The 27,612-nt window shown below is 36.7% G+C and overlaps 1 protein-coding gene across 2 annotated transcripts in view; it reads left to right on the top strand.

Moving 5' to 3' along the window:
- The window catches only part of cables1 (Cdk5 and Abl enzyme substrate 1), a 36,451-nt gene extending 10,146 nt beyond the window's left edge, over window positions 1–26,305 (top strand). Inside the window, exons 2-10 of one of the 2 annotated variants that reach the window (XM_084120229.1) lie at window positions 5,108–5,179; window positions 5,934–6,026; window positions 7,206–7,283; window positions 10,664–10,769; window positions 11,737–11,890; window positions 12,208–12,311; window positions 19,023–19,129; window positions 23,630–23,834; window positions 24,070–26,305. In XM_084120229.1, the coding sequence (XP_083976355.1) occupies window positions 5,108–5,179; window positions 5,934–6,026; window positions 7,206–7,283; window positions 10,664–10,769; window positions 11,737–11,890; window positions 12,208–12,311; window positions 19,023–19,129; window positions 23,630–23,834; window positions 24,070–24,210 (1,060 nt within the window). In that variant the 3' untranslated portion in view covers window positions 24,211–26,305. The remainder of the gene's footprint in view (window positions 1–5,107; window positions 5,180–5,933; window positions 6,027–7,205; window positions 7,284–10,663; window positions 10,770–11,736; window positions 11,891–12,207; window positions 12,312–19,022; window positions 19,130–23,629; window positions 23,835–24,069) is intronic. The other variant, XM_084120230.1, reaches the window with a different exon arrangement.
- The last annotated feature ends 1,307 nt before the right edge of the window (window positions 26,306–27,612 follow it).

Genomic DNA, 27,612 nt, shown 5'->3' with positions numbered 1-27,612 from the left:
TGAAATACTTCACTTGTTTCATTACTGGATTAATCAGCGTTTCTGAACGAAGCTCTTGAATGAATAATGAATTCAGTGACAAATACATTTTTAACAGTGGTGTCGTCAAGTCACCTTCATTTATATAGCGCTTTTAACAATATAGATTGTTTCAAAGCAGCTTTACAGTGATAATAGGACATTAAAGTAACAGAGATTGTTTTGGCTTTACAGCAGCTCTAGGATAAAGTTATTGTCCAGCTAAAGTTAGTTTTGATTGATTGATTCACTTCCGTTGCAAAGATCATTAGTTATTAACTTAGAGGCCGCTAACACGACACCGTTCTAACAGAAAACCCTTAACGCGCTCCGGCCCACCCATCCGCACAACAACAGTGTCTGGCGGCTCGAGAACGCAAACCCTGAAATAGGTTCCAAGGTGCAAAAAAAATTTAAAAACGTTATCATCTCCGCGTAAACTCCTATTTTGACTGCGATCAACCAAATGTGTTTTTGAGGTAACTAGCTTTTAACATGCCAACAGTTTACTAACTTCGACTATCTCAGAAAGATTTTCTTCAAACTGAAGATCATTCCTTCAAAACAAGGAATGTTTTTTTGCTACACTGAAGCATTTGCCATTTTCTTTTTGAAGGACTTGTGTAATTTATCTATAAAAAAAGCTGCGACTTAAGTGTCCGTTCCCATTTTTTTTTGTTGCACTTATAGTGCACTGCGCCTCACTGTTTTTCAGCGTAGAATAGTTTTGTGAAATATGAAATGGGACGCAGGTACTGTAGACACTGTAATAGCGCCCCCTGGCAGCAATGCTGAGAAAGCAGCGTGAAGTGCTGTTGTTTTGAACACTTTTTGGAACACAACAACATACCTCGCATGCTTTGAAGCATTGCTTTTTAGGACTAGAGTATGCTGTGTTTCCTTGGGAATGTGACCAAACTAACAGTGGTTGAAATACACCAAAGGGAAGTTTATGTAGATTGCCATGTGGAGTAAGTTTGAGGTGTTGTTGTGGGCAGCCTGTTCTCTCTGGTGTTATTGTACAAGGCAAGTACTGCTGGTGAAGTGGCCTCGTTCAGTTGCTTTCTAATCACAGACTGATTATTCCACTTGCTATAAGTGTTCATGTAACCATCATTGCCCAGAGTCACACTAATGCTGCTTTCCATTTACCTCGGAAGAGGGATGTCGGTGCTGGGAATGATACGAGTTGACCGTATTCCACATATGAGCATTCCTGTAAACGGGTCTGAAAATTAAGATGGACGCGTCCAGGCAAATCTTTGTTGTGCTTGCTTTTTTGAAATACAAACAGTATTTTGCACTGAAGTATCATGTCCACAAATAGAGGTTGGATAGTACTGTTTGCACCACTGAGTTTGAGTGTGTTAACACTTGCCATGTTTGGTTTGATTAAAACGAACCCTGGTGCGATTGCTCTGTTAGTGCGGTTCATTTGAATAAGTGTGAACGCTGCCATCTGAACCCTGGTGGCATCAAACAAGCGGATCGAGACCTCTGGAAAGATGGGTCTCGGTCCACATCCAAATGAACTCTGGTGTGGTTCAAATGAAATATGAACGCAACATGGACATGTAAACCAACAAAAAATGCATGATGTCACAAGATGTGAAACTAAAAAGGACAGAATGCTCAAGCAAACCTGTTTTTTCTCATCATTGTCACTGTTGCCCATCACAGTTCAGTACAGGCATCAGAACCGTGTCTCCTCACAGCAGATCTTCATTTGTGTGTGTGACGGAGGGATTCCTGCCGCTGTTTTGACTCCTTTACACATTTTATAAGCTCTTCACAAGCTCTCGGCTGGTCAAAATACCATCATATGTAGCTACGCACATACATTAAGCATATTTATCCCAGAACACAGCATTGTTTTGGCTGTTCGGTAAGTTAAAATAAAAGCTGACCAATCAGGTTGTGAACATATCCCTATGCCTTTAGGCTTGGTATATTTAGGTTCGGTGTTAAAATGGAAATGCAAAAAAAAAAAAAATTGGTCCAGACCAAACGAACCAAGCGAACCAAACTACAAGTGTGGACACAGACAAACAAAATTGCTAATAAACAATAAAGTACTGCTGTTTCACTACAGTTGATGCGGCCATAATGGATTCTGAAGTCGGGGTTGTTGCAACTCAAACTTAAAGGTCCCATGACATGAAAATTTCACTTTATGAGGTTTTTTAACATTAATATGAGTTCCCCTAGCCTGCCTATGGTCCCCCAGTGGCTAGTAGAGATTTTGATAGGTGTAAACCAAGCCCTGGGTATTTTTGAGAAAATGAAAGCTCAGACGGGCAAATCTAGAAATCTTCCCCTTATGTCGTCATAAGGGGAAAGGTCACCTCCCCTTTCTTTTTGCCCGCAAAGAGAATTTGGCCCACCCATGAGAAAATGATCTGCGCGAGCGCGATAGTGGTTTTTCCTCGAGAGACATCGTGGTTTGCAAACGAGCGAAGCATGGCAGTTGCTCAGTGTTTGGATGTACAAATGAACACAAAAGTATTTTTTTAGTTCCTTCATCCGAGCCTCTGAAGAACCAGTGGGTTATGTGAATGTCTGATGTGTAATTGTTCAAGTTCAGACAGATAATCTTTCTCTCAAAATCGTTCAATACTGTTTATGCATCAGTAAGTCAAGCCAGTGACTAAAATATCAACTTCACATCGTTTCTCTTGGTAGGATGAAAATAATCTAATTTAAACTGTGATTAAAATATATACAGAAAGCGATCAAAGAACAATCCCTTTCCAATCGCCCAAGCTGTCAATCACACAGCGCGAGTTTATCTGGACACTTGCCATAACTCGTTATGAAACCAATGACGCTGTTACGCTGCACAACAAAGCTCTTACGGTACTTATCTCATGTTTGCATTGGTGAAAGCATTAGTGAGAGTGCAGAAACTGCGTTGCAATAAGATTCACGCAATCAACAGGCTGTCATCTGCTCAGTGCTCATCACTGCAACCTTTTATGTGATGGGAATAGATCTAAATACTTAAAAAACGTCTCACGATGCGTTAATCTCAATAGCTGTAATAGTAAAAGTATTCGAGAGAGTTCCACATGTAATGCTAGATATTTCATATGCAAGCATGTCAGCCAATCACAGCAGTGGGCGTTTACACTGAAGTCTCACAGCAGACACGCCCCTTCAAACAGTGTTCAAAACAGAGGCTAAAATCAGGATAGGAAAAATGCCTTTTATTTCTAAATTATTAAAATTTTTGATCTTAAAAACATACTAACATTATAAGGGCACCCCAGGAAACATTATAAAATAATCCATGTCACGGGACCTTTGTTGCGTTCCAGATAGAAGTTCCTACTGGGAACTAGGAATTTCCCACTTACGAGGAGAAATGGAATGCACCATAACAAGTGCGTGGAAGTCTCAGGCTGCTTGAGGAAGATCTGATGGAGTGTTTGATGAATAAAAAAAATTAAGTGGAATTTTGAGGGTGTGTAAAGAGCCAGTTTCAAATCGCTTATACATCAAATTTAATTTCTCTGAGATTGTCAGGTCAACAGATGCCTATGTCAGAGTGCAAAAATTAAAATGTCCTCAACACTTGGTTGCACAATGGAGCAATATTTACACAAACCTGATCTTGGAGTTAGTATAATAAAATAAAAAAAGAAATTGCTTTTATTTAGCAAGGATACATTAAATTTAAATGTGGAAGATAATAGAAAGAAGAGTTGAATGAACTCTACATACAGTGTACTTTCACAGTAGTCACACTCTTATCAGGTGTCTGTTATTGGTCTGAATTCAGAGCTCTTTTGGCAGGAACACAAACATTCATCAGCCCACGTTTCTACAGATACAGGTCTTTGCAACAAGGAGCTGCTATCTGCCCCTGAAAAGCAAAAATCAAGAACTCAAGCTCAGAGTGTGTGAAAAACAGCTTATGATAATGTCTTGAAATAGAAACAAGTGTTGCTTATTAGGCATTTTCTCAATCTCCCATGTGTGTTGTACCTTATCAGCAGCAGACTAATATATGTTCCTCATTACCTCAGCCTGTGAGAAGGAATGTGTTATGTGAAAAATGTAACTGAAATCTGTGCTGGAGCTGTGACTTATCCTCTTACAGGGGCTTGTTTCTGGAACATTCTGTGTGTGATCTCATATTACATCAGGAAAAAAAAGTCAAACACAAAAGGTTTGGTACTGATGGGAAAACTTTAACCTGGATTTGAAGTAATGCTCTAATGTTGTTCTCAACTAATCTTTTTCTGGCAGTGTGCTAATTCGTAAGTTGGTTATATGTTTGACTCAATAGGTGGTGTGTGAAATGCTGTGCTATTTTTGTACATGAGCCTACTGTGTGGCAACAACTGTAATGAATTGATTATTTGTTGAGTGTGTAGGTCTAATCATAGCACATGTAATGCCTGATACTGATCACGACAATCCTATAAGATCATTACAAATCACACTGTACATCTAATAAACTCGGGTACGACATGTACTTAGACTGTACGATATGACACCTATTGGATCGTAGGCTACGACGCAAGGTAGTATAGAAGAATAAAACGTCATCAGCATGCGCTAGTGGTAAACAAATAGAGCAAGATGAATCGCACTTTGGCAATTGTGGTTTTTATGTGCTTAAAAAAAAAGGAAGAAGCAAAAGAGGAGAATATATATGCGGACATGGCTATAGGGAAAAGAGGCCAACTTAAAATGCCAATTTTGCAAATGGAGCTTGAGGTAAGTAGTTTTAAGTTTTAGAGCCATGTCGCTGATCATACTGCTGATCAATACGCCATTTCATGCTGCATTTTTATTGGCTAGCCAATAGATGTAGGCCTAGGTTGTAGGAGCCATGACCACAGAAATCAAAAATCGTACAATGTGTACCAGGCATAAGTCCGACTTTAAAACACCAAAATGGAGACATTTGGTTATCACTGGTTCGAGTCTTGCCTGCAACATTCCCTATTCCCATTCCATCAAACGAAGCGAAATGTGCTTACCTTCATGTCATTCAAGGAATATATGAAAATGTGAAGTTTTTACGTTCATGGCTGTGAATGGAGCAAAACAAAATCTCACCGTTGTTGTTAATTTGCAGGCGGAGACTAATATCCCAGCGTTCTTCACTGGAGACTCTTGAGGATATTGAGGAGAACGCCCCTCTACGCAGGTATTTTACCAGTAGGAACATTCATGTTTTGTGCAGAAACTTCTCAACAGCTAGAGACATTACATGGTAATTGTTTGATTCTGCCAAAATTGTGGTTAATTATTGGTATGGTTACCCATTTAATTATTCCTTCAGTTAACATTAGATAAATCTCTTTACTTTTAAAAGTGATTTTAGCGCTGTCCAATATGATTTTGAAACATTGCACATAGTTTATATTTAACACAATTGTTTTAATTAATCTTTAACGAGACATCTTCAGACATATTCTGGTTTACTAGAAGTGCTTGGAGGGAGTTACACTAGGATAACGCTTATATAACAATAAATAAATTAAGAGGGAAAAAAAAGTTAGTGTAAGAAAATGATATGGTCATAAGTCGTCAAGTCTAATTTATTTATATAGTGCTTTTCACAATATACATGTTTTAAATCAGCTTTACAGAAAATGATGTTAATATTTAGAATATATTAATATCTTCATGCCTTAGTCACATTTAGCAGATTAGAGATGGGTGATAATATTGTGTAATGATACCAGTAATCGAGCAGTTGCGATATTCCATGTATTATGTATCGCCCTACGTAAGCAGATCGAGTTGGACATACTTATATATACAACTTTGTATAAAGAGCTGGGCGATAATATAGTTGAATATTGTGACAAAATAAAAAAGTCAGGCAGCCGAAATTTGCTATATAGTATATATTATTTTTTTCATAAACAGTGCTGATGCTGCTTTGTTTCATCTAGATGCCGAACTTTGTCTGGTTCACCCCGACCAAAGAGTTTCAAGAAGGTCCACTTCATCAAAAACATAAGACAACATGATATGCGCAATGGAAGGTATTCTTACATCTACCCAACAACCCACACACACACACATCTCGCCAAGAGCAGCACCCACACGCACCAAGTGTTTGAGAGAAACACTCCCCCTGAATTTATCCATAGATTTCACAGATTTTATTACAACATTATTTCCCTTTTTAATGGAATTTTCCCAGCATAATCATGGACACTAAGTATGCAAACATCATATTTCTTCCAATTTAATAAAGTCGTGTCATTTGGGTCACAGTGATTTCTTCAAGTTATACATGTTCCTGGGTCAACATATTTAGTTGATTCTGGAACAACATTCCTGTAACCCTATATAACTACCAATAAGTTATCCCTGATAAGTTATGAACACTGATGTAGAAGCACCTGACCCTGGTTGTAAGCCTAAACTTGACATATCCTCAAATCTGAAATGTCTTTCCAGGATCAACAAAGATGTTGATCCAGGAACATGTTGTACTTGGTTAAGTCACGTTCACCGTGTGTGTGTGTGTTATCCCTAACTGACCCTCTGGTCTTTTAAGATTCAGACATTCTCTGAAACCCAAACATTTTAGGCAATTATTAGTGGGTATTTTATTATTATTATCATCTGTGTTTGCCAGATGCTCTCTTTTATCTGAATCTGAATTTGAATGTGAATGGGTGTGTTGTAAAACAAGAGGTTGTGACCAGCATTGTTTTTCCTTAAGGCTTTTGAGAATATCTATCAAATACACACACTTGAAGTCTTTGACTTTTGTTTTAGTAAAGCTAACTGCAGTGTTTGATGTGTGAGAGAGCGAAAAAAAAAAAAAAAGTCTCCAGCTGTGCTTTGATCCATTATTTAGTTTATTTTGTGCTTCAGATCACTTATTAGCAGTTCCTGAACTTCTGAAGGAAATATAAGAACTTGAAAGCCTTGGCAGAATATTCCATTCTCAAATCCTTTGTTTCTTTGTAAATATATTCAGTTTCTCTGTGGTTTCTCTGTGGTTTCTCAAGAAAAGTTTACTTCAAAGAGTGTTTGCCTTTCTTTTTCTTATCTTTGTTGCGTATTCTTTCATATACATTCGTATACGTAATATATGACTATTAAATATCATTTATTTGCTGTGTATCTCTCCATCTTTGCCTGTGGTCCTGACCTCTATATTGACAGAGTTCACTTAAATTAGTTTATGTATCATTTTGTCTTTATAGGATAGTCCTTATCAGTGGCAGAAGATCCTTCTATAGTGTTTTTTCTGTCCTGCCCTATCGAGATTGTAGCCAAACAGGGTATGTATTCTTCAGCATGCAAATCTTCTATTCACCATCAACCTTTTTTTATCCCTTCACTTTTCCCATCTTATCATTTTGATTATTTTCTCCCTGGCGATTAAGAATGGGTCCACAATTAAACGTTTAGCGTCCTTCTTTTAAATAATCATACTTCTTTTAAAGTATGTACGCCGAAAGTGTACCTCAAGTTTTTTTTTTGTCATATATTTTTTCATGTTTTTAGACTCGTTTGTATCAGTATTTCATAGCTGTCCAGATTTTTGGTAGTAAGTGTGTAATTTCAATTCAGAGAGATTGACCAACAAGCTTGGGCATGCTTTAGACCTCACCCTTGACTTTACCGCTTTTTTTCTGAACAGGCTTTTTAAATCCTGAATCTACTGCTTTTCAGCTTATTTGTTTAAGATTTAATAAATCTTGCCATCTGCTTTGATATTTAACTTCTGATGGGTTGTTTTTCTTATCTACATCTTGGCATTGCTTGCTTTCCCATTGTTTTTAAGCTGAAGTGTGTAATTTATTGCTGTAATGAAATGCAGAAACAACTAAGTAAGCCATTTATGGGTTTATTTCCCTGAGAAAAGTGAGAGCTAATGGTGGTGCGTTAATCTGTTTGTTTGAGTATCCTGACCAATCCAGCACAGCTCAGCCAATGGTGTAAATTTGAGGAGGGACTTCCTGTTTGACTGACCAATAGAAGGTGGAGGAGTGTTCGGGAAACCTGTTTGAAAACAGTTACTTTTGCACTCACATTTGGTGATGCTAATAATTACACTGTTCATTTTTAAAACAGTTTATGCTTTATAGAGTGTAAGCATATTTGATTTTCTCTTAACCCGAGTAAAAACTGAAGAATTGAGCAGTTGACTGAGCATAAGAGTGGAGGCTCAAGAGTTGTTTTCTAGTAACTTGAGGGCATCTCAGTCATTGGATTTATTACTATCTGAGATTTGGCTCTGTGGGGGATTGCGTTGATATGACCTCCTGCATTTTATTCACATACTTTTATTTGATCAATAATGAATAACGACTGAACGGCTAGATGTTGCACCATTCATCATGATTCTATAAATTACGAAAGAAACCTGTTAATATTAATGATTTTAAAAGATACAGTGAGACGAAGAATGAATACTTTGTGAAACACTGTATTTGAAACTGGGCAAAGGGCAATATCAAATCCCTTTAAACCTTCTGTTTATGGCTACACTTGCTTTTATTGATGTACAGTGGACAATTGATAAAAGCCTAGTAGAGAGAAAAGCCTCAGTGTTTTATAATATATTGTATATGGATAGATACAGTCTCTTGCAAAAGTCTCAGACCACTATTGAAAGTGCATTAGTTTGCACTATGCATTGCAAAGTGTATTATCGGCATAACAGTTTCATTGAAAAGTTTCCACCAATTCCAATACCAAGATGACGTTTGGTCAGTCCCTCATTTGTTTTAATGGCAATAAGAGCAGACATGAACTCAAACACTTGATATTCTAATGGAAGAAAAGAAATCTGACATTTTCTGACATTCAGAATGCTGCTTTGTTTTCAGTGTAGTCTCATACATTTGGACCCCCATGTATATAGTGTTATATAATTGAAACCACCCAGTTATGCTGTCAATATGATGAATATGCTAGATTCAGCATGATTTAGTCCATTGATGTTTTGGCTTGGCGGTTTGTCAGTACAGTGCACAGTATTGACAGCGCAGTCTAAGTGGGGTTTCCTGAATGTAGTGCCAGTTAATGGACATGTTGTGCTTGCATCAGCGCCACCAGTGGCCGAGGAGCGATAGATCCTCCTGTATTCCTGATTGAATGTTAAACTAAAACACACACAAGGTTTATGTCAGCAAGCTGAAGGAACGAGTCAGGTGAACTGATCATTTGGTTATGGGATGGCCAAGAGTGTTTCTTGTACACTGTGGATCTTGACTAGATGTTGCCATGGACTCCTCCTGAAAATCTGGTTTTGTCTTTAAATATTTATTCAAAAACTCTCAAGGGCACCTGTTCATATTAGTTCCTGCCTAATGCTTTTCCATTGACTGAGCTGTTTGAAGGGCTCCTATTACCTTTAACTGCTGTCTGTATCCTCACGGGATCTGAGTTTATTGATGCATCACTAAACATCTCACAAATACTGTGCTAACGCCGAGTTCTGCCTGGCATCTACTAATACGACTTCGCTTCTAAGTCTGCACGTGAATAAATGCAGTATTTTTGGTTATTTTGGCCATCACACCTGGTTGGTTAGTTGGTCTGTCTCTTGAGTTTTGTTTCTCTTCTCTAGTTATACTTTAGGTGTTGACATGTCAACATTATTTACTTAGATAATGTAATGTTTCTGCTTCATATCGTCACATGTCAGATAATAATCAAATCTTCTAGTGTTTGCCAAACAAAGTCATGATGTTAGTATACTAACTGTGACATAACTGTGTCTTCTGGGTGCTACTAACAGTTTTCTAGACACTTGGTTGTTGTTTTTTCCTTTGAGGCCTTTAGTATGTAAAGGTAACTGAGCACTAAATTAGTTTTAACTAACCCTCCTGCAGTTATTTTAATAGCATTGATCTACTATTGTAGTTTTTGTTAATGGTTTGAATTAGATTTAATTTCATTTAAATTGTAGTTATAGTTTTAGTAATTTTGTCGTGTTTAAAAAAAAAATAGATGTCTATATAGTTTTTTTTTATGAGAAATTTTGCTAATGGTGAAATAAAATAAGTTTTTATTGTTTTGTAGTTTATTTAATTTCAAGTAAGGATTTTATTTATGGTTTTAGTTAACGATAATATCCTGAATTTAACATAGCTGTGATAATCTTGAAACAGCAGCTTATATTTCTGTTCGTTTTGCACAAAAAAAAAAAAAAGAATCCCAAATTCTCCCTGTCATGTCAGTTGCTAATAATAATTATATTTTTTTTTATTAGTCCTGGACCCTGACAAACAAAATATTTATATATTTATAAATATATATTATCCATTCATCCATTCACCTTGATCCTTGAGGCATGAAACAATAATGCAATGCAATTATTTTTTTACTTGATTCATTTAATTCAGTAAATAATATTTTATAATAACATTTATCAAAATGATTGTTAATTGTATAAGTGTATACAATGATAATAGAATAAACACTGTTTAGTGTTGTGTTAAGTGTACAGAATTTGGTTTAAAAATAACACTTATACTATATAGTTTTCTTTCATCCTCTTAAAGCCAACATTTCAAATTTCAAATACCTTTTAACCTTAATAAAACTAATGCAGGCGTGCAGGTTATTGTGGCTGATGTAGTAGCAGGTTTGCCAGTTCAGACCGCTGTGTGTGCATGAGGAGCTCTGAGCTGTTCTCTTGCCCCAGCAGGGATGTGAAGGCAGAAAGCGGGCGCCAGCGACACCCCTCGGGTGGCATAAGTGCCAAGGAGATGGTGATCGGCCTGGAGGGGGTTGAATTGGGTGCAGATGGCAAGGTTAGTGTACAAATGATCATTTTTTTTAAGTGTTATTAAAGGTGCATGTTTTTTTTTCTTACCCTGATCCACTATGGTAAGCCTATTAATAGTGTTTAGACCTGATTAGACCCTATTAATTCGATTTTAGACCTGTCAGGATGGTTTTCACAGGAAATTGTGTAAACCGTGCGTGCTTCGTCATATCCGTAGAGAAAAGTTGCTACTTTGACGCGTGTTTGGTAATGAGAGTGAAATATAGGTTAGTTGTCACGACGAGAAAGGTTGAGATAGAGCTGCTAAATCTCGAATCTTCAGGGAATCTCCCGTTTTAAACAAAAGCCGAACAGAGGAGAGTCTGCTGGCAAAAAGAACATGACAGCGCTCGTAATAAAACAAGAATCAACATTGTCTTGGCTTTTTGGAAATCTGAGGGATTTGAAATGTTTTGAATGCGACACGTAGATTATTACTCAACAGATAAATTGCCATGTGTAGAGTTCATTGTAAACATGGATTGTGAAAGGTCATTTCATTATGGTTGTTTACGCTGTGCTAAAATTAATTTTCAAGGAAGTACTGTTTCTATTAATGTGTACAGCTACAGTTACGTCTTCAGCTAGTCAGCTTGAGATCCTTTCAATCTAAACTTGTTATATCTCTTTAGCATAGTAGTTGAACATGTTTTATGAGCAGTATAATAACCATACTCATCCGCACAGTCACGCAGAGCCGAAGCACAACCAAAACAATGTTCTTCCACAAAATGCATGCAGTTTTGTTATTTAACCGCTAGAGGGCCAAGAGTTACATAGATTGTCCGTATCTTGAAATAAAAAAAATGTAAGGTATGTGGTTAAAGGAACACTGTTTTCATCTTCCCTTCTCCTTGTATATTCATTTTATGGCCTCTTTTGTGGCTAGTATACATTCTTAATCTTTGATCATATATTCATTAAGATTAATGATACTGTAAATCTCTTGGCAGACAGTGTCATACACACAGTTCCTGTATCCAACCAATGTCCTGGGTCGTCGAAACACCATCGACTCCACGTCGTCTTTCTCTCAGTCTCGCAATGCCAGCCACCGCAGCCTCAGCCTGGCACGTGCCAACAGTAACCAGAGTAGCCTTGATACAGGTGCGTGTGCCAACAGCTTGTCATGGCTCTTTCATTTTCCCTCAATCTCCCTAATATGTCCTGACAAGAGGCTGCCTGTTCAGTTTAATGAGCATTATGGTAAGACCTTAGTTTAATAATGTGTTATGTATTTTTTTGAGCTAGGTCATGAACTTCTTGATTAAAACATATTGAGTGCCCTACCAAAATAGTCGTCCTCTGTTCATACGCTCAGTGTGTATCAGAAATGTTGCTGTTCTAAATGTATTGGCTACATAACTAAGTTGTGTACTTGTTTAGACTATTAAACATGTTTATTGCCCTCTCTTTTCTCATAGGGAATGAACTGGGAGATTTTAGGGACTATGACCCAAATCTTCTGGATGACCCGCAATGGCCATGTGGAAAGCACAAAAGAGTGCTTATCTTTCCCTCGTACATGGTGAGTTATGTCACGCAATGCAAAACTGGACCGACTCATGTGATTTTTACCAAGTCTGTATGCATTTAGTGGAAAAATTGCTGTTTTGTAGCCTAAATGTTTTGATGCCAAGGACCCAATATATGATGATTCTAGCGCTGTCAGATCAATTAATAGCATCTAACATAAAAGTGTGTGTGTGTGACAGGAAAAAACAAACAAATGCTGCATTAATTGCGTTAAATAATTAATCGCATGTGTTAGTGCTGTCAAAATTAACGCGTCAATGCAAGATTCGTTTAATTTTTTCAGTTTAACGCATTTAAAAGTATTTCAGCATCCGTTTTTTTCCGTCATCCTTTGGCTAGCGTTACAGATGGTGCCCAACCAGAATGAGACTTTTACCGCCGCCGTTCCCGCGGCGGCAAAATTGGGATGTGTATTTGCTGCCTTTTACCGCTGAGTGGCGCTGTAATCACAGACTTTGAAAAGTGTCAGTTTATTCTCTTTATGACGTAATCTGCCGCGGCAGTATTCTGAGCTGAGGTCACAGATAAATTCAAGATAAATATTGTGGTTAAACGAATTCAAATTCATTAAATTTAAACAAAGTAGACACACGTTAACATTGTGTGCCCAGTTTTTCTATAATTTAGAAAGGCTATGTCAATAGGTTACTTGTCATTTACTTCGTGTTATTTTAATGTGTTTGTAGATTTATTAACTGAAACATAACAGTGAAATAAATTAAAATAATACCGTAAAATTAAAACATTTTCAGGACTTGCAGTTACTAACCGATGTTAGTCGGTTTAAGCATTCTTTGTTATATTCAGAATTAAATAGGCTTACATGTTGTTATGATTATCAATTGAATTCTTTAATAAATAATCAACCACAATGCCTATTAGGCTACTGCCGCAGCAAAAATAAACCAGTCGAATTTCAAGTCGTTCGCGAAATGACTAGGCTATACCGGGTGGCGCAAGTGACAGGGCAAAACAGCAGCAACTGCAGCATTTTAAAAGGTAAGTTTCCTATATGTTTATTTAAAAAAAATAAAATAAAAAAAAACATGACGCAAGATCTTGTAAAAAAAAAAAAAAAACGTTTTTCATTATTTGAACAAAAATGAGACTGATTGAATATGTAAAAATATAAACAAACAAAGCAGAGAATAAAACAAACTTTTAGGCAAAAAATATAGGCCTATTATGCTACAACAGAATTGGTTAACATTAACGAAAGCAAAATATGTAAAAATACATTTCAAACAAACTAAAACAAAACAAAACAAATTCGTGGCCGAGTGGTAGGCTATAACTTACGTTTCAATAATTCAGATGACACGGGTTCAAATCCCGAACAAACATGGGCTACTTTTTTATTATTAATGCAGAGATATTTGGTAGTTCTAAAATATTGCTACACCATATTGTTTTTTTCTCCTATAGCCTATATTAAATATTTTATATTTATAAAATAAAATTACCATTCATTTCCATTTTACATTAGGGACAATTTTTATCCAACAGAATGGCTGAATTAACATCTGCATAATAATAATAATAATAATAATAAATAAATAAACAGCACAAGGTCTTGTAAAAACACTTTTTTTATAATTTTTTCAACACATAATTTCGAGACAGTAAATTGCCAATGTTAAAAAACACGAAAAAGACGATAGCTCTGTGGTCAATGCATTAACAATAGCCTCTCGGAGCTTCAAACGATCTGAGATCGAATCTCAGTGTAGCCGACAGTGTTTATGTTTTTCCATTCTTGATGCTTAAATATGCATCTGTTTATTAAAGTCAATCATCTTGTTTAATTATCAATTTACAACATAAATTTGCCGCTGCAAAGACGACACATCTGATGAGGAAGACTGTCAGCCGATTGCACCAGAAAATTAAGATGATGAAGCTCTCTTTAATCTGCTAAATTATTTTTTTTGTGTGTGTGTGAATCATTCACGAGATTGAGATGACTGACAGTGATACCCGGCCATAGCAACGGAAGACATTTTTCAAAACAGATCGAACAAATCAGAAAAATACTTTCAATACAGTATTGCTTTCAATTAAAAAATAAACAATGAAAATGTAAAAGAAAAAGAAAATTAATTAAGTTTGAAAACCCATCGCACATTTCAAGGTATGAATAAAGTGTCGGAACAGTTTATTTATTTAAACAGGGTTGCATCGATAGAGTTTATTCCCTTTGTGATGCAAAATAAGAAACACAATCTTATTCTTGCAACATTTTAAATTTCTATTGTCAAAGAAATTGCAGCTAAATTAAAAAATTAAAACGGTACAAAACGAAAAAAGTTCAAAGCAACATAAATTAAGAACAGGCGTTTTTCTTTGCCTCTCTCGCGCTGGATATTTTTTTAGTAAGTTTGGTCTCCCTCACTGCGCGCGGCAGGTCTTTCTCGAAATTAAGCATTTCTGCGTAAAAAAAACACCATACAGCTGATAATACTGTATATGTCGCTGTGTGTCATCCACACAAATCACGAAAGAAAAAACTGTAACAAATAGCTTTTGTTCCTTCAAAGATACAACATGCCTTGCTGAATTCACCTTACAATAAAACGAGGTGGGTCGCGAATTAAAGAGCTCTGTATCTGCTAAATTGAAATTGTGTGTGGAAAACCTTTAAATACAATCAATAAAATTACAATATATAATTTAATAAGATATAGGGCCTACTGTACATAGACTATGGACTTTTGGAGATTTTGAGATTAATCCTTAAAAGAACTTTGCCTTTGCCTACTCATCAGGCTGGCTCCGACACTCTCCATATGAAAGACGGAACATTAACACCTCTGTCCTGCACCCCCACGATAAAGCAACTATTGCCTTCACCAAACCCCCCACAGGCTAGCTGAGTTTGCAAAACAAAACAAAGAGTTTGCCACTCGTCGTGGTGTGCCAAAACACTTCATTATAAACTTAAATATTTCATTCAAAACAATCTCAAAACGCTTTGTGACATTTTGAAAAGCCGCAGATGCATTACTGCCACTGGAACCATGAACGCAAATACTGGTTCTGATTTTATTGTTTGTCGTTTAAACGTCATACATATATTTTAACAGAACTGCTTTTGAAATTACGATTGGAATTTTTATAGGCTACAGAAGTAAAGTCATTGTATAATATTTGTTCCTTAGTGTAAAATGGAAATGCATGGTGATTTTATTTTGTAAATAGGCTATAAGCAAAAAACTATGTTTTAGAACTAGACAAATCTCTCTGCATCAACAATAGACTATAAAATGCATTAATAGGCTAATATAAAAATATCAGTAGTCCAAGTTAGTTCGGGATTCGAACCCGTGTCATCTACATGATCGTAACGTAAGTTCAACCACTCGGCCACGATTCACTCGTTGCGATATGGCCTAACGTTCCAGTGTGTGTTCGCTCACAAGAGCGAGAAGCGCTCTTCATTCAAATGAACGCGCCGCCGCGTTTGTCGAACACTATCAACATGCCAGAATAAAACCTGGCTTTAGGAGAGAGTTGATGCAGAGAGATTTGTCTAGTTCTAAAACATAGTTTTTTGCTTATAGCCTATTTACAAAATAAAATCACCATGCATTTCCATTTTACACTAAGGAACAAATATTATACAATGACTTTACTTCTGTAGCCTATAAAAATTCCAATCGTAATTTCAAAAGCAGTTCTGTTAAAATATATGTATGACGTTTGCATAGCGTGAGACATAAGGTGTCTCAACTGTACACAGTCTACCCTATACAGTGTGAATTCGTTACAAGGTTTCATTTAATTAAATTAATGTGCAGCAATTTGTACAAATAGAGTCTATAGGCCTACTATACTGTTGTAGCCATTAAATAATCTCATTAAGTATCATATTTGTTAAAATATTATAATGTTATTTTTTTCCATCTATGTTGAATATGAAAAGTGAACAGCACGAGTAAGATAGGATGCATTATATCGAGAGATGGATGGGCAATTCCACGCAAAACTGTCACATCCATAACGCCAACTAAATACAATGGCATTGTGCTGGCGTTATGGATGTGACAGTTTTGCGTGGAATTGCCCGGATATGGAGTGGGTCAGACATGATTTTGACCACTTCATTAAGTTTTGTTTAGTAGAAAACCTTTCTTTAAAGTGAATTTCGTTTTCTATAAATTGTATCTTAATTTTAATCAATTTTTCATCAACCAATTGCCTGTATTTAATAAGTAAGAGAAGCAAATATAACAGACACTAATCATGGAGGCGCCCGCGCGGTCACTTGCATTGCATGTCAGCTGGAGCGCATCTCATCCTCCTAACTTAACGAAACTCAGCCTATGCCTCACACAGACATGAGAAATACATCAAATACACAAAGCTTGAATTGTCTTCAAACGAAATAATTCAAAACGAAAAGAAAAAGGCTACTCTCTGATTATGTCTTTATGTGCATTTCTCTCTAGGTGCGTTCACTACAAATATGGCGATCGTCAACTTCATCTTTGCAGTCGACACTGTCAGAAAACACTAGTTTATTGATAAAAATCAATGCACGCATCACCGGATTTACAAATACACATCTTGCTTGTTGCCTATATACATTAAGGGCATTGAAACCAGGATCTTAACTAAAACGCGTTCCGCGTATTATGCCACACTACTCCATGTATTTTTTTTTTTAAGGACTGCTTTTGAAATCACTATAAATTACTATCCGATTGTATCGCTCACGAGAGCTCTTCATTTATCTAATTCCTCAATAGAATAGTAAAAATATTCAGCGTCATTGCTCCTAATATCGTCTCTATTTTTAACTTTTGATTCTATTTTTTCAGTTCTAAAATTTATTCTATCTTTGGTTCTATTCTGTTGTAGCCTTATAGGCCTATTTATATATATGAAAAATATGCCTATTAGGCTTAGGGTTTTATATTCAACCCACTTACATTTTAAAATACGGCAATTGCTGCTGATTTGCACAATGTCCCTTTGCGCCACCTGGCGGTCATTTCGGGAACGACTTTGAAATGCGGCTGGTTAATTTTTGCCGCGGTGATTTCGCCGCGGCGGCTGGCGCGGCGGTAATAGGCATTCTGGTTGGGCACCATCTGTACATTATATGATCACACTCTTATTTATGCAAATGCTTTTAAATCATTCAAGACACAAATCAAGTTTTTAAATCAAGACACAAAAGAGAATGCATTGCGGTACTGGTGCTCGTCTGTGAATCTCCTGTCTGTGTGACATATACACACACACACACACACACACACACACACTCGAGCGCACAGAAAGCCGCTTCAGGCAGTGCTTGAACGGACAAAAGCATACAAAATTATAAGGAATAGTTTACTTAAAAATTTAAATTCGGTTATCGTTTACTCACCCTCAAATTGTGTCAAACCTGTATGAATTTCTTGACTGAATAAATTCTGTAGTTTTAATAAGGATGAATAACAAGCCATTATGCAGAAAAACATTTAATAATTTCCATTTTATTTATTATTATATAATAATATATTATTAATATTAATGATGTTTTTAATAAATAAATGTAATAAATATATTAAGTTAACTTGCCCTTATTTTTTATTTACATCTTTATTTCAGATGTTTTTCTTAATTAATTGGGATAAGTGAAAAAAGAAACAAATGTTGATATACATTGAGTATAAAAAAAATTTAAGCTCATATAAGGATGGCTGATGTTTGATTCACAGCCTTTATCTTAACAGATCTGAGCTCAGTTTGAGACAGCTGAGATCTCTTCTGGAACTAGAAACACAGAAGATTCCCCAGTCTTTTTCTCAAGAAAAATAAAATAAAATTTGAGAAGCAGGAGACTTAAAAAAAAAAAATCTCAATCTGTTAATCTCACTGCTCTCTATGAGAAACATCTTAGATATAAATATGTCATTTTAGATTTCTCTTTCATATGGAGTACTTGCTAGTAGTGTCACAGTTATGTTACAGGCACATTTGCAGTGTGAACTTGAATCCCTAGTTGGCAGTTAATTAGTAACTTTGTTCCAGACTGGTGACCTTGAAAAATAGTTTTTTTTTCCCAAACACTGGATATGAATATGGGCACCAGCTTCACTGCAGGCTATGCCTTTGCTCGTCTTCATTATTTAGTTTTTTCTTGGCAACTGTTTTTTTATTTATTTATTCAAATAGCAGCTAGCGGCTAAAGGTGATTTTTATCAGGTTTACGTAACAGAAGACTGTTCATTTCCTATTCAGCTCTGTTTGTGTTTTTGCATTGTATAGTAGACACACACTTGAACTCAAAAACAGTTCAGGAGACAGCCTTTCCCTTCCTTCTATTGGTTATTCAATTGCTTGTAACAATCGCTATTGTGTTCTATGAAGGGAAGTTTCCAGCAAGAATGTATAAACAAAGTATTTAGCCCTGGACATTTACATAATCATCATCTCATAAGTGTATACAACAATAAACATTCACTAAAGTATAGATGTTATGATTATAATTAGCATTGAACTGTAACTCTAGGAGCAGGATTGAGCATGCTCAAGAAAACCCCTAATCTTGAATCTGTTTATTGAACAAAACCAGACCAGACCACATGCTTTGAAACTGGGCAAATGTTTCAATGACCCAGTGGAAGCTGAGTCTCTTTCACCCATGTTATGTGTGTGTTCTCATATGTGTCTTTGACAGCCAGTCTCAATGAATATCCACACTTCTTTACAGACCACAGTCATTGAGTATGTCAAACCCTCCGATCTCAAGAAGGACATGAATGAGACTTTTAAGGAGAAGTTCCCTCACATTCGTCTAACACTGAGCAAGATCAGAAGGTAAGGAAGTTGGTATCGAGTCGAACCATTCTGATGATTGCTTGTAAAGCAAAGCCTACTGTACATGCTGAAGTATTACAATTTGGCAATGACGTGCACAAATGATAGATCAAAACGCGAGAACTGAGCTGTTACTTTCACCTGTTGGACAATTATACTGACATAAACTTTTAGGAAACTTTTATATCAAGAACTAACACTGGTCCGTCGTATCCAACATAAAAGATAAGCGAATGAAACTGTGACCACAAACACCAGCAACTTAAGTGAATGAAAGACAATAATCAGCAATTTGCCTTGACACAAATGACTTTATTTGAATGTTTTATTGATATAACTTGACACTGAGTTGTTAGAAAAGAAATGCATAGTGTCACCATTGCATGACATCAGGAACTGTTTTTTTTTTTTAACCAGTTAATTGAAAATATGGAATGCCATGTCTGCCAAAATAATAAATCAATAAATACACAAAGAAATGCAAAAAAAAAGAAAAGAAAAAAGAAATTATATATATATATATATATATATATAATTTTTATTTTATTTTTATTTATGTATAATTGTATTTTTCCACATTTATTTATTTCTGTGTATTTATGTCTACATTGATTTATTTGTACTTTTATTTTTTACAATTATTTGTCTGTATGGTTACGAAACGCGACTGAAAATTCAGTTCACTTTCGTGTTTCTTAATTTTGCATGCAGAACGTGACGATTCAAATGCTTAAAATATAAAGCATATTTCAAAGATACTGCTCATAGATAGTGATTAATCACACGTCTTAGGCTAAATCATCAATTGGAATTATTCAGGATTGAATTAAACAAAAGGTGCTCAAGAAAACGCAGCTAGTGAAACACATCTCACGCCATACATTGTAGACCAAATTGCTCCTGGAAATAAATAAATAAATATTTCCCCCGTTAAATTAATTTTCCAGGGGCAATTTTTTTCTAACCTTATTAAATGTATGCGTCATCATGCATGCATGTCAAATTCTTAAATTTAATCAAGAAATTCAATTAGAATAATAAGGGACAAGGGCTGTTTCCAGTAAATTATACTTATAAAGAAATACATTAGCTTTTATACTTTTCTTATTATATGTATGTGTGTGTGTGTGTGTGTATATGCAAGAGTGGATGTTTCTGTATCATAGCAGAAACGAAGATAACGCATGAACGACAAGGAAGAACAAAAAAGTATATATAAGCAAGAGTTTGTGGTTAGTCACAGGGAGCACACACTCAAAACTAATGTTATTCGCGTATAAAGGAAAACAACCCAACCTCGATTTCTTTAAGTTTTAAGTTACCTTTTAATGTTTTTAAAAAACCATGTCAAATAATAATTTAATCATTCAAATCCATTTTCTCGTTTTTATGACGGCTAGCATTTAAATAATTATATCTTAGCAGTGCTTTGGTGTAGAATAAAACATAAAACTAAATGCATTTCTGGATCAGAATAATGGAGCAGATATTACATCATTTCTACATATTCTACAATATCTGGGACTTTACTAAATCTTGTTTTCTAACATTGCACTGATAATCCTTGGAAAGCAGTGAGGAAATGAAATAATTCAGTTATTCAATCAAGATTTAATCCTTAACACAGGTCTTATTTCTAGGAAAGGTTGGAAGTAAACCAAACCAATGGCTAAATCATTATACACGTGCTGCAAGCATGAATGCACAAAGTCCAAAAATTGCTGCAAGAAAAACTTTAACAAAGCAGATTGTTGTTTTATAAAACATCTCTTTGTTTCTGATGGGCTGATAAGCTGAAAGTGTAGGATGAATTGGGGCAGAGGTCTTCAGTTCTGCTTCTGGGGACCTAATGTCCTGCAAAGTTTATTTCCAACCTGCTTTATCTCTCCTGCCTGTGTGTTTTAAAGTCATCCTGAAGAACATGATTACCTGCTTCGGTTGTTTAATTAGAGTTGACATTAAACCTGGGTGTCAAACTCAGTTCCTGGAGGACCACCATCTTGCAGAGTTTAGTCCAAACCCTGCTCCAACACACACATCTGTAGTTTTCAAATAAGCCTGAAGGACTTTATTAGCTGGATCAGGTGCGTTTCATTGGGGTTGAAGTCTCTGTGCGAGCGATATATATCGTCTACTAGGGCTGTGCGATTTGACAATATAAATCGGATGGACGAAATAAAATGTATCGTTTCATATTATGCTCTATCGTTTATTTTGTGTTGTCGCAAAATACTAGCCTGGAAATCCAGACCTAAATCTGAAAGACTAATGGTCTGGCATCGACTAATGAAACTCGGCCAGCTCGAGGGGCGGCACCAAGCATGCATTTGAAAATCTCACTGCACGCAATTGAATAACACTACGACCAATCACAACAAGCCCATACGCTCAGCTACCAGTGGAGCTAACTGGTAGATTAGACTCTTTCCGTATCCGGTCGGCAAAACCGCAAAACCGTCCTTCTGGCAAAGGAACGATTCGAGCGCCGTCTTCTGTTCCTCTTTTAGATAAAAAGCCAAGTCTAACTCGTTTATTGTAGCGGCCAAAGCCGTTTCAAACAACTGGTTGTCATCCATAGCCATCTTGCAATGTTTACTGATGACTTCGACGTCACAGCGCTGTCGTCATCTCGCCTCTGGCCCGCCTATATCAGATAACCCGATGTGATTGGTGCAGCTCAGATACAAGGGCATATATACTGAGCATCATTACTCAACACCAGAGTAACTCACTGAGCAAATTCAACTTGTGCTCTCGCGAGAACTCTGGATTTCCAGGGTAGTAAAATACATTATTTACGGCAAAACCTTTTCATCATTTGGATGACTGCAATCTTACACGCCACCATGGGGATGCAGGCAGAAACGTGAATAAGCATGATGAGTGAAGGGGAGACTGAACCGGGTAGCACTGATCCGAACCGGAGAAGGACCAGTTAGGACAGATCGAGGAGCTCGTTCCTAAACGAAGGGCTACCTCTGTAGTATAGACATGGTTTGGTTAACTTTCTATATGTTGGACTACTTTATTTTGATAATTAACAGGCTGCGATGTCAAGTTAGCAATGCTAGAATAAGTTGTGCGCACGTGAGGCGCCGATGCGATCACAGTAATTTTTGTCCTTCTGAGGAACCTGTTACTCCGTAATTGATGGATAACCATACCGGTCAAGAAACGATTCAAAACTGTAAAGCTTTTGTAAATTACAGAAAACAAGCACCTTGTTGGGCCTGTAATCTTTTTTTTTTTTAAAGTGTTTTATATTTCATTCATATTTTAAATTAATCAAACATGCCCAGAAGTTGTAAATAAAGGGAGAAAAATAATCACATATGAATGAGTATATACTTTGTATTTTTAAGTATATACTTTGAAATGTAGAAAAGAAATAGTCTTTTCCACGTGGTTAATATAAACTATTAATTGATTGAATTTACAGAAAAGGTACTATATCGTGATGTATATCGTTATTAGGATATGAGATGACTTATATCGTGATGAGACTTTGGTCATATCGCCCAGCCCTATCTGTCGTGATTGTTGTTTAAATGATGTGTAATCTGACATTATGGAGTATGTCCCTCACTTTGCAAACACCAAACAACTGCATGATGTAGCCTTTTCGGTTTAGGTTAGACTACTGCACGTGCGCATTTAGGGAACGTTTACGTGACAACAATTTGAGTTTTCCGCATACAGGCGACACCATTGTCAAAACAATCCCCATTCACACGGATCCACGAAAACGACTAAAAACACTGTATTCTGCTGCCAGGCCAGTAGATGGCGATGACACACTATAAACTGAACACGTAATACGCATGTGCATGACGTCATCGTCTTCAGAGATTCGCTTTTTTGTTGTTTACACAGAGACCTTTTCAAAAACTTGCACTTTGTAACCCGTTTTCAAAAGTTTGCGTTTTCAGCCATCAAAAACAGGGTTTTTGACAAGCCTAAATGCTTTGTTCCTGAAATGATCAGCCGTTTGAACAAATCTGTTGCATTAATGACTCCACGATTTGCTTATTCACAGTGACTTGCCGCCACCTACTGGTGATTTTAGTTTCACTTTTTAAGTATCTTTTCAATTCTAAAATCATTTTATATATATCGTCCAAAAAAAAGCAGATAAAAGGTAAAAATCAGTTTAAACCTCAAACTAACCACCACACAGAACCTGAAGAATAACAAAAACTTTAATAAACCTGCCAAGGTACCAGCACAATAACACTCTAATCATCATATTTTTTGACATTATCGCACACCCCTAGTTGAAGCTAAACTCTGCAGGGATGTGGAGCAGGGTTGAAGACCCCTGATTTGGGAGATAGCAAATTGGGTTTCAGCAAATTGTTTTTGATTCATTCCCTGTTCTTTTGTACAGGAACTAGAGACAAGCCTTTTAAGGTATCAAAGTTTCTAAAGTATTGCAATCTCACATAACATCCGAGTAACTTGAGTACAGATGAGAATGTGGCCTTCTGTTTTGTGTTCTAGTCTGAAGCGAGAGATCCGTAAACTAGCTCAGGAGTGCGGCTATGAGGAGTCCACGGTGGCCATGGCCTTCGTTTACTTCGAGAAGCTGGTGCTCCAAGGCAAACTCAACAAACAGAACCGCAAACTCTGCGCCGGCGCCTGCGTCCTGCTCGCGGCCAAGATCGGAGGAGACCTAAAGAAACACGAAGTCAAACACCTGATTGATGTGAGTTTATCTTTGCCCATTGACTCTTTTAGCTCATTACTTGGCAACTACAGCTACTCAACAGATGTCGTTTACTCAACATTCCTTGACTTGTTTGAATAACAGACATAGCTATAATGGGGCCTTTGGGGTTAAAATAGACAAAAAGAGCTTGTTACTGTGTATTTTTGGATGTTTCCATGTTGCATAACGATTGCCGTTACATAACGAGAACCCCTGATCTCTTTCCGCCTAGAAACTGGAGGAGAGGTTTAGGGTGAACCGTCGAGAGCTGATCGCCTTCGAGTTCCCTGTTCTGGTGGCCCTAGAGTTCAACCTGCATCTCCCAGAGCACGAGGTCATGCCCCATTATAGACGCCTCCTGCAAAACTCCTAGCGAAAGCCCCCATCAGGGGAGTTCTCCTTCTCTCCTGATCTTCTCACCCCTGAAGCCCCCTATGCACATCGCCAACGTCCACTATCATCTCCAGATGTTGGAAAGAAGACACTTATTCCACTGTTCTCTTTTCAGCCAAAGTGACATCTCTATATCGAACTTTTGTTTTAACTCTAAGAAGCTACTTTCTAAAGGGAATGGCTTTTCCTAGACTGTTGATTTCTCCGTTCACTGAGGACATTTTAAGTGTTCATTTATTTCCCAACCTACAAGTGTTTTCGTCATTTGCTCAACCCCGTGTTACTCTAAACTAGTATGCTGTTGGATTCTCCATGAAACACAAACGGAGAACTTTTGAAGAAGCTTCATGTTTGTCTTTTCCATGCAGTGAGTTTATAGAAACACGCCATGAAATGGGGGTCCTTTCAACTTGCGCTCTGTTCTAAGTCTTCAGAAGATTTCAGAGCGATGGTTCACCCAAAAAGGAAAACTATTCCAAACCTGTATGACCTATGACAGAAGATATTCTGAACTTTTTTTGCCCACACAATGAAAGTCAGTGGGGTCCAAGGAATATGACATTGACTTACATTGTATGAATTATTTTTTTTCTTCAAAATATCAGCCTTCGTGTTCCAAAGAGGAAGGGAAGTCATAAAGGTTTGGATTGACATGATGATTGACAATTAAAATTTTTGGGTGAACTATCCCTATAAACTTTATTTGCTGAAATCTCTACTGAAATCTTTGTCGTGTTTCATGTGAACACGAACTGCATACCGGCTGGAATTACACTGAGTAAAACGAGTCGAGGGTGAGTGAATGATGACAGAACTTTCATTTTTAGATTAACTTTTCACAAGAACTGTCTTTTTTTTTAATGCAGAACCAGTTTGGACTGTTTGATTTTGCAATCTTTCCACAGATTACAGTATTCCTGTATTTTTCCATTCTTCACATCTTCCTTAATCCCAAAGTTTGACACTCTGCCAAATCTGACTAGTTTCGATCGCTCTTGGTTGAAAGCCTTAAAAAAAAAAGAAAAGTCGAATGATCCTGAACTCGTGCAAGTATGTGACTGTTCTTCGCTGACGTTTCCTTATGTACTACAAGTGCACTTTTCAGGTCTTGTGTATGGCAGACCGTTATGGCATCTCTAGGTGGAGGGGTCTTCATCACATTTCTCATTTACATTCATTTCAGCCAGCATTCCCCCTGTCCGTGTTACCACCAAGCAAAAATATGTTGCAGTGGCATCTCGAGTGGGGCTTTTATACAGTTCTTAAGGGGTACATTTACGTACCCCTGTCGTTTTTCTACCCTTGTGCGTTTGACAGTTGAGTGGTGTGGCTTGCTGCACTCATGGTTACTGTGTCCGTGCTCTATGTTAGAGTGTATTCTGAGCACATTTGTAGTGCTACACTGTATGAAGCAACATCAGGTCATACCGCTGATAATCAATGCTAACTATTTGGCCTAACTAGGCTCAGCAGTGGCGGGAATGAAATCTGTATGACTAATATGCTACGGTGTTGACTAATGCATGCACACCAAAGCAGTGTTAAACTTGCGTTTGTTTGACTTGTAAACGCTACTTTAAAAAAAAAAGTTTGATTTGATGATTATTTCGAATCCGTTTCCGCTGAACCAGATATTTTCTATCACCATTGGTGGTACAGATTTTTTTGTGTGTAAGCTGAATTTTATCTCTCAGCGCACAGATTGTTACTACATTCATAATCCTGTATGTGTATGTTCACTATGCACTACGCAATTCCATAGATCAGTTATAAACTACAGTTTGAAATTGATGCAAAATAAAATCAGTTGAGAAGTATCTAATAGCAGAAGGAATCGAACACTTTTTTTTTAGAACAGTAACTTGCATTTAACCACTTAATTGTAAAATGAATAATGCCTAGAATGTGAAGTTATATAAAGAACAAGATTTGGCCTTGTGAAATGCACTTTAGGATTGCTAGCAAGTGACTAGGATGGATGCCTAAAACCGATGAAACATTTGTACGATGCAGATACATTTGTGTAAATATGCTGCTTTGCTTGTTCAATAAAAAGCTACATTTTGAGAAATGCTTTCATTTTATGTGTGTATGTTCTGAAGAATGCTTCAATATATTGCTGTGATTTTCTTAGGTACTCAGTTAGACCGTTCTGTCATTTTAAATATTTTAAACCTGCTTAAAAAGAAACAAAAATGTCACATTGCATGCATGTAGTAGCATTTGACCCTTTAATTCTGACATTTAACTTAAAAAGTTTTTGACTACAATTTTTATTTATTTATTATTATTATTATTATTATTATTTAGTAATATTGCATTTTTTTTTTTTAGTTAAATGTTTATATGATCCATGTGCCTAATTTAATTCCTTGGTTATAATTAAAGTAATTAAAATAAATTACCCTGTTTATTATTAGAAGCTAGCTTAGGGTAAATTTTCACATCAACTATGTTACTAAAAAGTTTTTAGTTCGAGTTTTTCGCATTCAAATGACAACTTTGTAATTTCTGTGAAAACGACTAAAACCGCTGTATTATTCATGCCAGGCCAGTAGACGTTGATGTCACTTTGTAAAGAAAGTTTTTGTACTTTACACTGAGATGATAACAGTGTAATTTTCAAAAACTTGCACTTTGAATCCCATTTTTAAAAGTTTGCGTTTTCAGTGTAAATTAACAGCCAAAACCCATAACAAGTTTTCAGTATTTGGTTGAAAACGGTGTTGTGTAAACTGCCCCTAAATTAACAGATATTGTAAAATATACAGTGAGGAAAATAAGTATTTGAACACCCTGCTATTTTGCAAGTTCTCCCACTTAGAAATCATGGAGGGGTCTGAAATTGTCATCGTAGGTGCATGTCCACTGTGAGAGACATAATCAAAAAAAAAAAAATCCAGAAATCACAATGTATGATTTTTTAACTATTTATTTGTATGATACAGCTGCAAATAAGTATTTGAACACCTGAGAAAATCAATGTTAATATTTGGTACAGTAGCCTTTGTTTGCAATTACAACTTTTGGCCCACTCCTCCACACAGATCTTCTCTAGATCAGTCAGGTTTCTGGGCTGTCGCTGAGAAACACAGAGTTTGAGCTCCCTCCAAAGATTCTCTATTGGGTTTAGGTCTGGAGACTGGCTAGGCCACGCCAGAACCTTGATATGCTTCTTACAGAGCCACTCCTTGGTTATCCTGGCTGTGTGCTTCGGGTCATTGTCATGTTGGAAGACCCAGCCTCGACCCATCTTCAATGCTCTAACTGAGGGAAGGAGGTTGTTCCCCAAAATCTCGCAATACATGGCCCCGGTCATCCTCTCCTTAATACAGTGCAGTCGCTCTGTCCCATGTGCAGAAAAACACCCCCAAAGCATGAT

Source organism: Abramis brama, assembly GCF_963993115.1.
Source record: "Abramis brama genome assembly, chromosome: 7".
NCBI classification, from domain to species: Eukaryota; Metazoa; Chordata; class Actinopteri; order Cypriniformes; family Leuciscidae; genus Abramis; species Abramis brama.
The sequence above is the reverse complement of the archived record's forward strand: the minus strand, read 5'-3'. Positions and strand labels throughout refer to the sequence as shown.